Source organism: Sphaerodactylus townsendi, linkage group LG10 (assembly GCF_021028975.2).
Source record: "Sphaerodactylus townsendi isolate TG3544 linkage group LG10, MPM_Stown_v2.3, whole genome shotgun sequence".
NCBI classification, from domain to species: Eukaryota; Metazoa; Chordata; class Lepidosauria; order Squamata; family Sphaerodactylidae; genus Sphaerodactylus; species Sphaerodactylus townsendi.
In genome coordinates, this window is record NC_059434.1 from 48,066,774 (window position 1) to 48,080,602 (window position 13,829).

Consider the following 13,829-nt stretch of genomic DNA (forward strand, 5'->3'; position numbering starts at 1 on the left):
ATAACTTTTAGTCTCCAAACCCTTAATCATTTTCATCATTTTTTCTGTACCTGCTTCAAAGCTTCTATGTCTTCCTATAAAAAGAACTGGACATAGTATTTCAAATGGGGTTTGACCAGTGCAGTATACAGTGGCACTGTATTCAGAATATACAGTGACATCTTGTGTCCTGCACCCTATGCATGCGTTGATTTATCATAAGATTGAATTTGCCTTCTTTGCTGCAATGGGTTGACACTGGACTGCATAGGACCGCACCTAGCAAGTCATTCCACTGGACCATACTGTTCCTGGATACATTTTTTAAAAATTAACTATTTATTGCATTTATAACTCACCTTTCTTCCTTCATGCAATTGAAGGTAACTTTGATCAGACACTGGCTAAAATCATACCTGCTTAGCTTCAGCAACAATGTCATAGAGAGGAGTCCTCAGATGTTTCCCTCATGCCATTTTCAGGACCTGGAATGGTCCTGGAGGCACTATTTGGCCATTTGGGAAATTGAAATGTTCCCTGGGATACATGCAGATCTCCCCACTGCACATACAGTGCCCATTCAGTGTCTGAACCAGTCATCACTAGTTCTAGTTCAATTGAAAATGTGGCCCATGTTAAAAATTACTTGCCAGCCAGATATCATTTTGTCACAAAACAGCAAAAATTGTGGTATAATAATGGTTCATATTGCAGTCAGTCCTCTTTCCTAATAAACTAAAGGAGCAGTTAAGAAAGGTATGAGATTTGTTTTGTTTTACAGATTTGTTTTGTTTTATAGGCACACTTTGGTCATTTCCTTCCATTGTCTTGTGAGCCTAAGACTGTGTTTATATGTCCTATTAACTTTATAGAAATTATAATCCTACGTAGACATTTCTGTCTTCTTCAGGAAAATTAAACCATCATGTGGTTGATAAGAATAAGATTAACTTTGTAGTGGAGAATGTTAGTATAAGCCATCAAGCTGACAAGACTTGTGAACTAAATTGTGGAAAAAATAAGCAAAGTCTGAAAGCAGTTGGACTGGGCATTGCAAATGACTCTAACCGCTTCCACTTTGGTCCTTTACACAAAACTCTGGAACTGATTTTCAATATGGGAAACTTAGGCTCGGTTCCAATACTAAGAGAAATAGCACCATTTGTATAAGCAACCTTGTGACCTTCCCCTTCATTCCATCCTGCGATGCCCCTCAGTTCTGACTTCAGGGAACAGCGAATGTTGTCGGAATAACACAGCAATGAAAATGGAGGTCTGCCCCAAGAGGAGAGAATCAGTGAAAATCTTTCAATAATTCTTCAGTTGGTGTAGGTGCCTTCAGTCAGCACAAAACAAAATAGTATCCACAGGTCTTCTAAAGATACTGACATTTTGTGAATTCAGAACTGTTCAGTCAGTTGGCTCCAGCCAGCTTTTTTGCTCAATCTTTGCCAACTCCTCTCTTAATAAAATCCTCCTCCCACTGTACACACAGGGCCCATGATCTCAAGCATAGACTCCTCTTTCCTTCAGCAGAAAAGGTCACTGGATCCAATCCACTGCAGTATTTCTAGTTTTTTACATTAAATGCAACTCATCCTGATTTGTAATATGGAATGAAGAATTACAGAACAGAACTACAGAACTACAGATTGCTCAGTAAATTCATAATTTAATCCTGAAGTCTAGCAAATTATAATAATTATAGATATCTTAGGGTGCAGATCTTCTAGGTTGAAAGACAAGCCATGAATTTTTTTCCATGTGTTTCTGCATCACAAATAACAATATGTCAAGATTTTTACAGTACTAAATAAAATTATATAACACCTCCCTGATTGATAAAATTTCCCTTCATGCCCTTCTTTTCTAATAGCTAAAAGAAAGTGTAATAACATAGCTCAAATTCGGTCAAATGCAGAGGCAGAGCGAGGGGGAACTGCGCCCGGGGTGCACCCCCACCATGCCCCGGAATTCCCTGCCTCGGAACTGCGCCTTGGAGTGTGCCCCTGCCCTGCCCCTCCGCTGCTCTGCCCAGGGCGTCATGCCCCACCTGGCCCTGTTGGCGCTACGCCACTGGTCAAATGTCACTGAATATTTACCTTAAAATGTTTCATGTTTGCAACTAAAAGATAATTATAGCTGTCCAACTAAAATTTGCAGGTATGTTAATGGATCAGCTGGCAGGAAAAATAGTACTCTTTTAAACTGCCTTTCACTTTTTCTTCCCCAAAATACTATTTTAGAGCTTTATTTTCAAGTGTCTTCTTAAAATCATCACCTTACCTGGAAACAGTTTTTGAACTTCTTGCTAACGAAATAGAGTGCTATAGGATTTATGCAGGAATTTATGGCTGCTAGATTCATGCTGATATAATCAAACGCCAGCAAAAAGCTAGAGTTGAAAAGAGAGAAAGCAGATAGTTACAAATTGACTCATTTCCCCCCCTCAGATGCCTATATCATTATTAAATTATTTCTTCCAATCATATGAACACTGAAGGTCTCAATTGCATCCTGCCCAAGGTTAATCTGTGATGCAGGTAAAAATGTGAAACTGGAAGTGCCTGTTACAGAAAGTACAAGTATGGCTAAGGGATACCTGGAAAACAAATGGAGTGTTCTAAAAATAAAGAAAAGCAAACTATTTGCAACTGACTTATGGAGAATACAATTTGTCAGACTTATGGTTTTCAAAAGGCTTACAAATTATTATGGAAGATATGACTTTCAGTACTTTAATCAAAAGAGTGCACTGTCGTGCTCATAGTGACAGACCCTAAAGCTGTGAACTGCTGGAAGCCAAAGCAATTCACTCCCTGGGTTCCACATAAGCAGATGATATTATACAACAAATCGGACTAATCAATGGTTGGTTTTGACTAGATATACTTGCTCTTTTACAATTTAATCAAGAATTTATGAGACTTAATTAAAAAGTTAAGAGCAAAAGAACATAATTAAATAGTGGCAAAACACATTAAAGGTCCAGTTGTGACTTAAAACATTTATTAGAGGGACAAAACCCTTATGTTCAGGAGGAACACATCTTGATCTCACTCATATTGCTGGGTTACTTAAATATTGCTCTGGCTCTGTAGCATCCCTGCAAGAGAAAACAGCTTATTTCTATATATTGGCATGTCACAAGCTTGATAGTTTAGTACGTCTTCCAAACTTTTTCCAGAGTTTTAGGCACTCTGATATCGCAGAATTAAGATATTTATTAGTACCTAAAAATGCTGGTTGATGATGAAGATTACAAATATCTCAATAGTTTGGCTCAATAATTTGGCTCAACTTTAGGCATATTTTGGAATAAAATTACCAATGTTTGTACAAATGTGCACTCGGGTCAAGGGAGAAGCATGTTTAAAAATGCATGAGCCAACTCAATCATATGATAAAAGCTAATTTTGTTAATTTTTTTAAGCTAAAAAAATTGAAAGTGGGATGATGAGATATTGGAGAAGTTACCAGATGGTCAGGGCGAACCATTATAGTGCCTGTTTGATGATAATACATGAAGCTGTGTTGGATCAGTGGTCTAGTTAATTGTTGACTGTTCTGAGTAGCAATGGCTCTCCAGGAGCCCAGACAGACAGTAGTCTTTCCAACACCCAATAATTTAACTGAAACCACCAGAGGCCAAACATGGGATGTTTTGCATACAAAGGACAGCCTCTCCCTCTACGCCACACATCTTTCCATTTAGATTCAGCCTTTTGAATCACCCAGCAGGGTTTGAACATGCAGGTATTCTTGCCCATAAGTGAGAATATTATTTTTAGACCAACAGAAGGCAGATGTTCAGAAGTGGGTTAAAGCTTCCTGACTACATCATAAGGTAGAATTTGGGGCAGAGAGAAAACCTTTTGCTTTCCTTAGGCAACATAAGCCTTTTATGTGTGTCTTCTTTTGGATTAAGTCTTTACAAATTATTATTATTATTATATTTATTATTCACTTAATAATAATAATAATAATAATAATAATAATAATAATAATAATAATAATAATAATAATAATAATAATAATAATAATAATAATAATAAAGCAGCCTTTATTGGCATAAATTATTCTCTTGTTCTTTTAGGTGGTTCATAGCACTGATCAATGGAAAATGTAATTAATACATTTTATAAAATATATAAATGGCTCATGCCAATAGAGGACAGCAGAGGTCAGAAGGAAATGTGTAGAGGGAGGTGACAAAACCTTCATCAACAAACTAAGCTACCTGAGCAATGGGAGGCCCTACCCAGGCTGTGAAGCAGCCTTCCAAAATGGGAAGAAAAGACAACCAGCAGATATTATTTGGTTGGAAAAAGCTCATGTAAGTATCTTGGAGTGTTCTGAGACAATCCACCTACTGACCTTGTGTAACCCCTATGTTAAGAACGGGATGACCCAGAAAGAGGTGGAGTCTGAAAAGAAGCAGAAGGCTGAAGAACTCATGAGGTTGGAGGAAGCAAGGCTACTAGGCTGGGACCTGGATATATTATTATAAGCTCTTAACACCTTGTTTAAGGTAACTGCAATGTTGGGAACTAGTGGGAAGGGAGTTGTTTATTTTTGCTATATTGTAAATGTTAGAATTTATTGTTTCAGGGTTTTTGTGTATGTAATTAGTGAGAGTTCTTTTGGGGACCTTCATCATCTTGAATCCAGTTCACCAAGTCTCTGAAGTCTTCATGAGCCAACCACCGGCAGGAAGAATGGACTTGGCATTATCAGACTGTAATTAGAAGTACTTGGAATGAAACTTGAACAGGACCTTGGAGTTTTAAGTTAAATGTTAATGTATGATGAGTGTCATATGTTAAAGAAAGTAAACCATTTTGTTTAAAATTTAGTTGTTGCAAACTCCTTCCAAGTTCTGCCCCACAGAACCCACAAGTAGCAAGAAGGAAAACACTAATCTCACATATCTCCTATCACAGTGATGGCAAACCTTTTCGAGACCGAGTGCCCAAATGGCATCCCAACACCCACTTATTTATCGCAAAGTGCCAACACAGCAATTTAACCCAAATACTGAGATTTTAGTTTAGAAAAAATGGTTGGCTCCGAGGCACGTGTTACTTGGGAGTAAGCTTGGTGGTAGTCAGTGGCTTTGCTTTGAAGCAACTGTGCAGCTCTTCCAATGGGTGAATCACGACCCTAGGAGGGTTTACTCAGAAGCAAGCCCCATTGCCAGCAACCGAGCTTATTCCCAGGTAAAGGATTATGCTTTAGTTCTTCGCATGAAAATCAGTGGGGTTTAACAACGCTTAACGGGGTTACCTTCACTGCTTCCCCAAAACTAGGTCTTAGGTTTAATGCTAATAATTGAGCCCAGCAGCCCAGGCCAGCCAAGATGTGTGTGTGGGGAGTGGGGGCGACTCTGTTTGTGCGTGCCCACAGAGAGGGCCACCATTGTCCTATCATCTTGACTACAAGTGTCAAAAGACCAATTCCAGTGTAAAATCCCATGTTTTCATTTCTCCTGTAATGACGTGTGTGTTGAAAACCAAACTTCAGGGTCTTTTTAAAGCACTTTGTTGCTGAATCACTTTTTAAATTTTTCCTAGATACCAGCAGCAACATTTCAGCATGCAATATTGCCATAATATAAAGAATCATGCACACTGATAGCTTTCTAAATCACTTCTATGTGAGCTGGTTAAGGGTGACGTGTCTGTTTCAAATTTGGCACAAAATATTGTTTTCACGGATTAGCAGGGCAAGAAAACATGAGGAATCAGTTACGCAAAGCACAGTCAAGTTGGTGTAGTTTTGAGAACCAGATTCAGTAATTCCCCACCCTATTTCTCCCATAATAATCAGTACCAGCTTTAAAATACACACAACCTTTTATTTGCTCATGCATACTAGCTTATGTTATTGCTGCCTGGAGCCCTCTGCCCTCTGTATAAGACCAAAAATAAAACTGTACCAGAGAAATTCACATCTGGTTGGGGTCATTTCTTTGTCCATCAGTTTCTTCAGAAGCCGACTCAAGTGAAGAGGAAACCAGCAAAGGGCAAAAATCACAACTAAACAGAAAACTGTCTTTGCAACTTCTCGTCGCTGTAAGATGAAAGCACATTCAAGAATTTTCAAAAGTGAACCAAGCCAAACATTGTGCAAAATAAAATGGAAGCTGAAGAAATGCATAGGGGAAACCAGCTTTTGGGGGCACAAGTAAATCCAGATACCCAGTGTCTGATCTTGCAATAGTTATTAAAACCAAATCTACTGAAATTCACATAAAGTTTTTTTGCGGGGAGGAGGGCTGCTTTTTTATCAGTTTAAATGGTCAGGATGTTGCCTCAGTACTATGGGTTTCTCAGCTGTTTTTCACTTTGGTCGTGGCTTAGAATGGTCAGTGCATACCAACTGATGCACACCACCTTCATTTCCAAAACACTGTTCAGAAAACAAAATAACTTTCAAGCTAAAGCATATAATGTGAGTGAGCTTGAAAAGTAATTTGTCCAGGAGTGAAGTGTCCACCTGTATACTTACCCCAGGGGACTGTAAGCCCCACCAAAGGCATCTTTTGCCAGCAAGCCCTGTAGCTGGGGAAGTTGCCTGCCAGGTTGCAGCTGGGTATGGCCTTGGCAAAGTCTATTCAGAAGTCAGCCACCTTTTAGAAGCCTAGCCAACTTGAAGGAGCTTGCTCCGTAACACTGACCTTCTTAGATGAAGTTGGGCAGGGCAGCCAGCTATTTAAAGTCCAGGAGGAAGGGAGGGACAGTGAGCTCACCACTCCACAGCAGGTATTCATTGGCACAGGGACTTGTCACTTTCCATGGGTGGACTGGGGAGGGAAGATTGGCTGAATCCAGGGTTGGCCTTCCCTTGGGAAAGCATTTAGGGAGAAAGGGCTAGGCCCATTCCAAGGCAGAGCAAAGTAGGGAAACTGAGTGATTCAGAATCCCCTTGTCTTGCTCTATTCCGAAGCTCTATGCTGGGGCACTTGCCCAACTAAAAGCAACCCTGGAGTTGGAGGGTGAGACAGTCCTGAAGGCAGCAGAACCTGACACAATATTTGTTCAAGCAGAAATTCTAAATGTCATGCTGTCAATATTCATAGCTACATCACAGCAGGAAATGTATCATTATTTGGACTTGGATAAGTAGAAGGAACAATAAACCCATGTTTAGGAAGAAAAAGGAAGGTGATACCTCTGAGCAATCCTTGTACAGGAGCTTAAGGGAATCAGGATAGACAGTGGGTAAGCGAAACGGTTACATGAGTTTTAAAATGACATAAAAATTTAGACCTAGACAGCTTCTGTGTTCAATCTCAGCCAGTTTCCCACTTTATTATACACACTGCTAGTAAACAGAAACCCCTCCTCATTTTTTCATCAGTAGAAAAGCTGGTTGGATCCAACCCTCAATTTCAACTAGTGGCTAAAATATTATGTCTGAATTATTGGCTTGCACTATAAATTATTTTTCTGTTGTAGATTTGGCTGAATACCTCTGAGTCAAAACTCACCATAGGACATTTTATTAATGCATGTATTAAAAGGTTTTAAAAATAATACCTGGAAGACACAAATAGAAGTGGGGCATTTTTGAGGTAGTTGCATTCTTCCTTACCTGCTTCAGATGTTCATTGAGAGCTATTCTCAAATTTCTGTTCTTCCTGTTAAGCATTTCACATGTCATTAGGGAGTAGAAGATCGCAGTGCATCCAAGCGGTACACAGAAATAGAAACCGAACAGCCACCAGTCCTTTACATTTCTGTAAAACTGAAGAGAGAATACAAAAAGTAACCTCTGCAGAAGTTAGATCCTCTAACCTCTGAAGAAGTTTACCGTGTACCGTGCAGCGGTAAACAAGTCTACATAGGGACCATGAAACGCAGCACACAAATCAAAGAACATGAAAGGCACTGCAGACTAATTCAGCTGGAAAAATCAGCAATAGCAGAACATGTGATAAACCAAGCTGGACACAGAATGTTATTTGAAAACTCAGAAATTCTGAACCACTCTGACAACCACTACGTCAGGCTACACAGAGAAGCCATTGAAATCCACAAGCACATGGACAATTTCAACAGAAAGGACGAAACCATGAAACTGAACAAAGTTTGTCTCACAGTATTTAAAAACACTAGAATCAAGACAATGGTTAGTGAACCCCAACCAGGATGTCTCCGGGCAGGAAGCAATCAAAGGGATTAAAATGCCAGACAACTGCTATGCAGATGCACTCACTAACTAATTAGACAATTTCATTGTTACTTGCATATGCTAAAATGGGTGGATTCCACTCAATACATGCAAATCACACTTCCTCGTTGCACCCTTTACACTTGTTAACCAGTGCAAATGGTTCTTTCACCCACCCTGGACATTCCACAGGTATATATACTCCACTTGCTTTACTACCATCAGATCCTCTGAAGACGCAAGCCACAGATGCAGGCAAAACATCAGGAGAAAATGCTACTGGAACATGGCCACACAGCCCGGAAACCCCACAACACTCCAGTGATTCCAGCCGTGAAAGTCTTTGCAATTCATTGAAAATTAGTTTATTACTCATGGGCACATCTCTTTGGGCTGTGTTACAAACACAAAGATTTTTTTAAAATTAATTTCATGTATTTATAGAGAAGAAGGTTCTTTTAAATCTCAATGTAAGGAAAAATTAGAATTCACCTATGCAACAAAATATGCTTCATATCAACCAATGTCATTAAGTATTCAAAAGCTTTGAATATTAGAGCTAACAGAATTTTTCTATCCTGTGCTATTGCAGCGTTCAGCAGGTTAGCATAGCTGCTAAGAGACTGGGCTGGGAGCCAGGAGATACCTGGTGAAAAATACTCCTATGCTAAAAGGTGCCATTAAGGAGGACACTCATTCCCAGCTTAATTTCCAATATCTGAAATATGGGGATATTAATACTGGCCTACTTTACAGAACTGTAATGACTACTATGAGAAGCTACGTGAAATACTGCATGTGGTCATTTGACATGAAATGAAGAGCTCAGATCTGACATGATTCTCAGAGCATGGAGCCAATGAGTCAGGGCATACCATTCAGAATCAAAATGTTAATGTCTTGTCCCATGAAACTATTTTTTTTCCAGGAAAAGGGCTCACAACACACTGACAAAGTCCTGAGATGAGCCCTGATTTACACTAAGGATAGGTGGGCATATACATATTTTAATTAAACAAAAGCAGTTCCTGCTCTTGAAATTCACATACACCAGAGTGTGTTATAAGACAGTCGCCAATTCCATACTGTTCTCCCAGCACCCAGCAGAACTGCTGAGAGGAAGAAACAGATTGAGTTGGCTCCACAATGCAGATCATTTAGGTTCTTGGAATCAGGTGATCCCACAGAATTAATTCCATGTCCATGTCCAAACCCACTATAAAGTTCCCAGACCTACTGTACTCATCCAGTCTGGGAAATTTATTGCAGAAGGAGGTTCCTATACTATCCTTATGTACCAGGATGCCATTTGTATCTTATGAAAACAAGAGATTGGTGAAAAGAAATTTGGTACATACTGGGACAATTTTCATTTTTTTTTTAAGCAAAGTAACAGTGACCCTTCGTCCTGGTACTGCAGTTAACTATAGATCTGACAGCTCTCATCAGCTACAACTCCCTGTGATTATATGGCAATTAATATTGTACAGGCTTCTAATAAATCACAAGTTTACCAGAGTCTTGGCAACCTGTCCTAATAAAAACCCAGAGCTGTTACCTTGTAAGGCTATGGCAAATGGTTTTGATTCCAAAAGGACTAAATGAAGAAGGCATTTTCAGTATCATCAAAAGAAAGATTAACTGCTTTGCTTAAGTACTGGATGGAAAAAGGCCACTTGAAACATTGCCTGGAATCTAACTTGTTGCTTTCAGTGACTCTTGATTCAGTGGTTGTTTTAACTGGAATGTAACCCTTCACATGGTATTTCTACTATGATACAGGAAGCAGGAGGCTCCTCTAACCTCCCATTCTTTTTGTCAGGTCATGTGAAGAGCTATTGGTGATCTATATGAACAACAATTTTATTTATCCATCTATAACCATATTTGTAGCCTGGAGAGTGACAATATATTTCTTCTGCATTTCTAAAGATGGATTTTCAACACAAAGATGACATAAAAGAGTTTCTTCCTATCTCTCAGTCAGCTCTTAGTCATTGGAAGGATTTCTTCTTTCTCATAATCTTTCCCCCTTGGTTGTTTATTCTTAGCAGATGTCATCATAGTTGTTCCCACACCAGAACATCTTGATGCTAATAGCTGAGGATAACGTGTAGCTACTCACTACCATTCTAAGAGGTTGGTAGTAAGCAATTCTGTTTGTGCATATTTCAATGGCAAAACTAGCTTTGGAATATGAGATTAAAGCTTTAGTGTAAACTGTGTTATTCTTTCATTTAATCAAACAATTTTAGCACTTTTATGGCTATAGGCATCGGTTATCTTGTTGTGAAAGATAGCAGAACACAGCACTTTATTTCAGGTTTTTTAGTCGGGCAGGAATGTAAACTTGTATTATTGTCATATCTCTCTAGTACATATGGGGCCACACTGAAATCAAGGAAAATATTTGTGAATGAAAAGTGCTAGTTCTTTAAAAAATTTAATTAAAACATTTATTAGCTGCCTTTCTACCTTGCGGAACTCAAACCGGAATATAATACTTAGCTGAAGGTTGGCAGCAATGGAATATTTTCTTTGAGATATTTCAGGTTAAAATAAGGCAAAATTTAGCACACTCTAAATCAAAGTTATTGTTTCTTTTAAATATGGACTATAAAAAAATCACCTGGTCAAACTTTGTTATTGTGGAAAAAGCCGTTTACATTACTTACAAATCTCTACTGCCTAGACAATTCTGTTTTCATAAACATGGCACTACTGTTCTGTTCTTCAACTGCTTCTCAAATTACTTGCTGAAAAACTGCTTGGTGCTTAAGGAGATAAAACAGTTTAACACTGAGATGAGCTTTAAGATTTTGGTTAGATGTGTGTCTGTTCTCCAGGAGACCTTCTAAGAGACTTACTGCTCTAGTTTCTTCATCACCCTTGAGTTGACTCTGGTGGAAGGGTAAACTCTGCATAACTCCATATTATGGCACCGTACCAGAAAAACCAACCCAAAGCCCCATCTCTTTGGCCAATAAACCCGGGAAAACCTGGGGATGGGAAAAACCTGTTTTTTTTGGGGGGGGGGTGTCTTTGCATGGCTCCCGCCCCTAAAGCAAGGCTGCCCCGTGTTAAATCCCCTGAAATGGTTCTTTCGAGAATTGTGCTATCCGCAATTATTTTGTTTTAAAGCGGGTTGCAGCTGCTTGTGAGCGAACGGTCGGCCGAGAAGCGCTTTAATCGGTTGTGTTTCCCTTTTTCTTAAAGTCCCGGCCTCGCAGTTCATGGCCATGCAGGGTCACAGGGACATCTCGTGTCATTGCAAGATGTCAGCATGGCTGTGGGGGTTCATGTCTGCCTTCTCGCATAGCTACGCAGCAGAGGTAGGTTTAAAAAAAAGACACGCCTCCATGCGAAGGCGCAACGGCAACCCACACTGCTTCCGCGGGCTCCTTTCGTTGCCTGCATGGAGGCATGCGAACATGAAAACAGGAGAGGAGGTCACTTTATCCCGACTGCAACCAGCTCTGCCTGTGCTGTGTGGAAGGGGCCTTAGCTTTTCTGTTTCTGTTCATTTAGAATGGTACTTGTTCTTATTTCTCGTCTCATGAAGTCTTTTTCTTCTTTTAATATGTAATTTTAATTTGTGAACATTCTTATTTTTAATAGCATATTTATTATTTTATCAGATAGATACTTATGCCATCTCTTAGGAACCTGCCCAAGGCAGCCTACAAAATAAAAATAGTAAAAAAAATTAAAATGCGTCAATTAAAATCCAATATTAAAAACCTAGCCAGGCATAAAAACACAGACCATAAAACAGACCACTGACAGCATGAATCACTGTGGGTTAGATCATACTATCCAAGAAATAGTTATAGCTAGTTTATCAGTTGAAGCAGATAAAAAGAAATGGAGATTTGAGCCTCCAACTGTTTTTTTTAATAAACTGGCTTGTTTTATATAGTTACAAGTGAGAACCTGCAAGGTCTTGCAGGGATCTTCCCATCCCTAAAAGCCCGTATAGCCTCTCTACTTTTCCTGCTTCCATCTCTACTTCCCACCAAACAGCAAACTACCTTTACCTGTTCTTCTATCTTCAGCTTTCCTACTCCTACCTGACAGTCACTACCTATTTATTTATTTGTTTGTTTGTTTATTGTTTAGTTTTATATCCCGCCCTATCCCCGAAGGGCTCTGGGCGGCGTACAACAAAGTTAAATCATAGTTCGGTTAAATACAATCAAAACTAAACAATTAAATTCCAATATAAATAAATTACTAGATCCCCATTTAAAACAGCGGTTAATACAAAGTTTAAAATCGAATCGGGTGCCCAGTAAACCCATTTTTAAAACCCTCCCTAAATGGGAAGACTAAACTATAGCATAATTGAATGGTGCCAGGCACTGGGTCAAGCCCACTTGCATGGTAGGGAAGGACTTGTGGAGGTCATATCACTTTCCCTGGTAAGCCCCACTCCCTGTACTATTTCCTCTTTCCTTTCCTCCCATTCCCTGCCTCATTCTCTCCTTCACCAATGTATTCTTTATCTACCTCCCACCTTGAGCAATATTTATTATTTCTTGACTTCATTTATGTGCCATCTTTCTCCACAAGTGGTACAAAGCAGTTCACATTATTCTTCTCTCCTTTTTAATCCTCACAACAACCTTGTCAGGTAGGTAAGGCTAACCTAAAATTAACAGCGAGCTTCCTTTTATCAGTTGACTGCTGTTGAACAGTAGCAAGGAGCTAGGTCTAGTTCAGTTGTGCAAATTGGGTGGTATCAAGGCACCCAGTGGTTCTGTCAGACCTAGGGTTGCCAACCTTTATGTGAAACATAGGGATATCCCAGAATTACTTGTCCTCTCCAGATGACAGAGATCCATCTCCCCTGGAGAAAATGGCAGTTTTGGAAGATGGAATCTATGGCATTATATCCCTCCCCTTCCTAAACTCTGCCCTCCTCAGACTTCACCACAAAATCTCCCAGAATTTCCTAGTCTGGAACTAGCAGTCTTAGCCAATCCTGGTCCCCATGAATCCTCCCTCAGATGCCAAAACAGCCCTGGAAGGACCCTTTCCCCTCCCTTTTAGTCACTGAATCCCAACTTGGAATGCTGTGGCTGCCTAGCAAGCATCACTGAGGGAATCTGTTTGTTAAAGTTACAGGCATCATATTGGAATTTAAAACTCTCCCATGCTTGCAGTTTTTTAAAAAAACCGTTCAGATTTTTCTGCAAATCTGGGGCATTTACAGGTTTGTAAAAAGATGTGTCTTGCCCATTCACCAGATTTAAGTATTCCCAGATTTGGCTGACTTTACTATTAGAATATAAGATGATATTATTTTAACTGTAAGTCACCTTGAGCAGGACTCTGAAGAGGTGACAAAGAAATATTCTAAATAAACAAATATTTTTGCATCCTAACAAACAACTTAATATTAATGTGGAATAAGTGTAATCATTCAATTATCTAATTTGCCTGGAAGATATGTAGATTCAACTCAAATTAGCTACTATAGGTACAAGTATAGTGGAAAGGCAGCACGGGTAGCCTTTTCCATGTAATATCACATAGAGGCCACCAGTGTCCTTAAAGATGTATAAATTCTTTCCAGAGACTGGTTTACTAATCTGAGGTGATATTTTGCTACCTTGCAGAGTGGTTTTGCATCACTGCAATCAGTTCAGTTCAGGATATAACGAACTGCCATG

General features: G+C 39.4%; 1 protein-coding gene across 2 annotated transcripts in view; it reads right to left on the reverse strand.

Annotated features, from left to right (window-relative positions):
• The window catches only part of EDNRA (endothelin receptor type A), a 36,607-nt gene that overhangs the window by 4,005 nt on the left and 18,773 nt on the right, over positions 1-13,829 (reverse strand). For both annotated transcript variants that reach the window (XM_048510176.1, XM_048510177.1), the window contains 3 exons: positions 7,576-7,728; positions 5,918-6,051; positions 2,266-2,374 (listed from right to left, as the gene is read on the reverse strand). In XM_048510176.1, the coding sequence (XP_048366133.1) occupies positions 2,266-2,374; positions 5,918-6,051; positions 7,576-7,728 (396 nt within the window). The remainder of the gene's footprint in view (positions 1-2,265; positions 2,375-5,917; positions 6,052-7,575; positions 7,729-13,829) is intronic.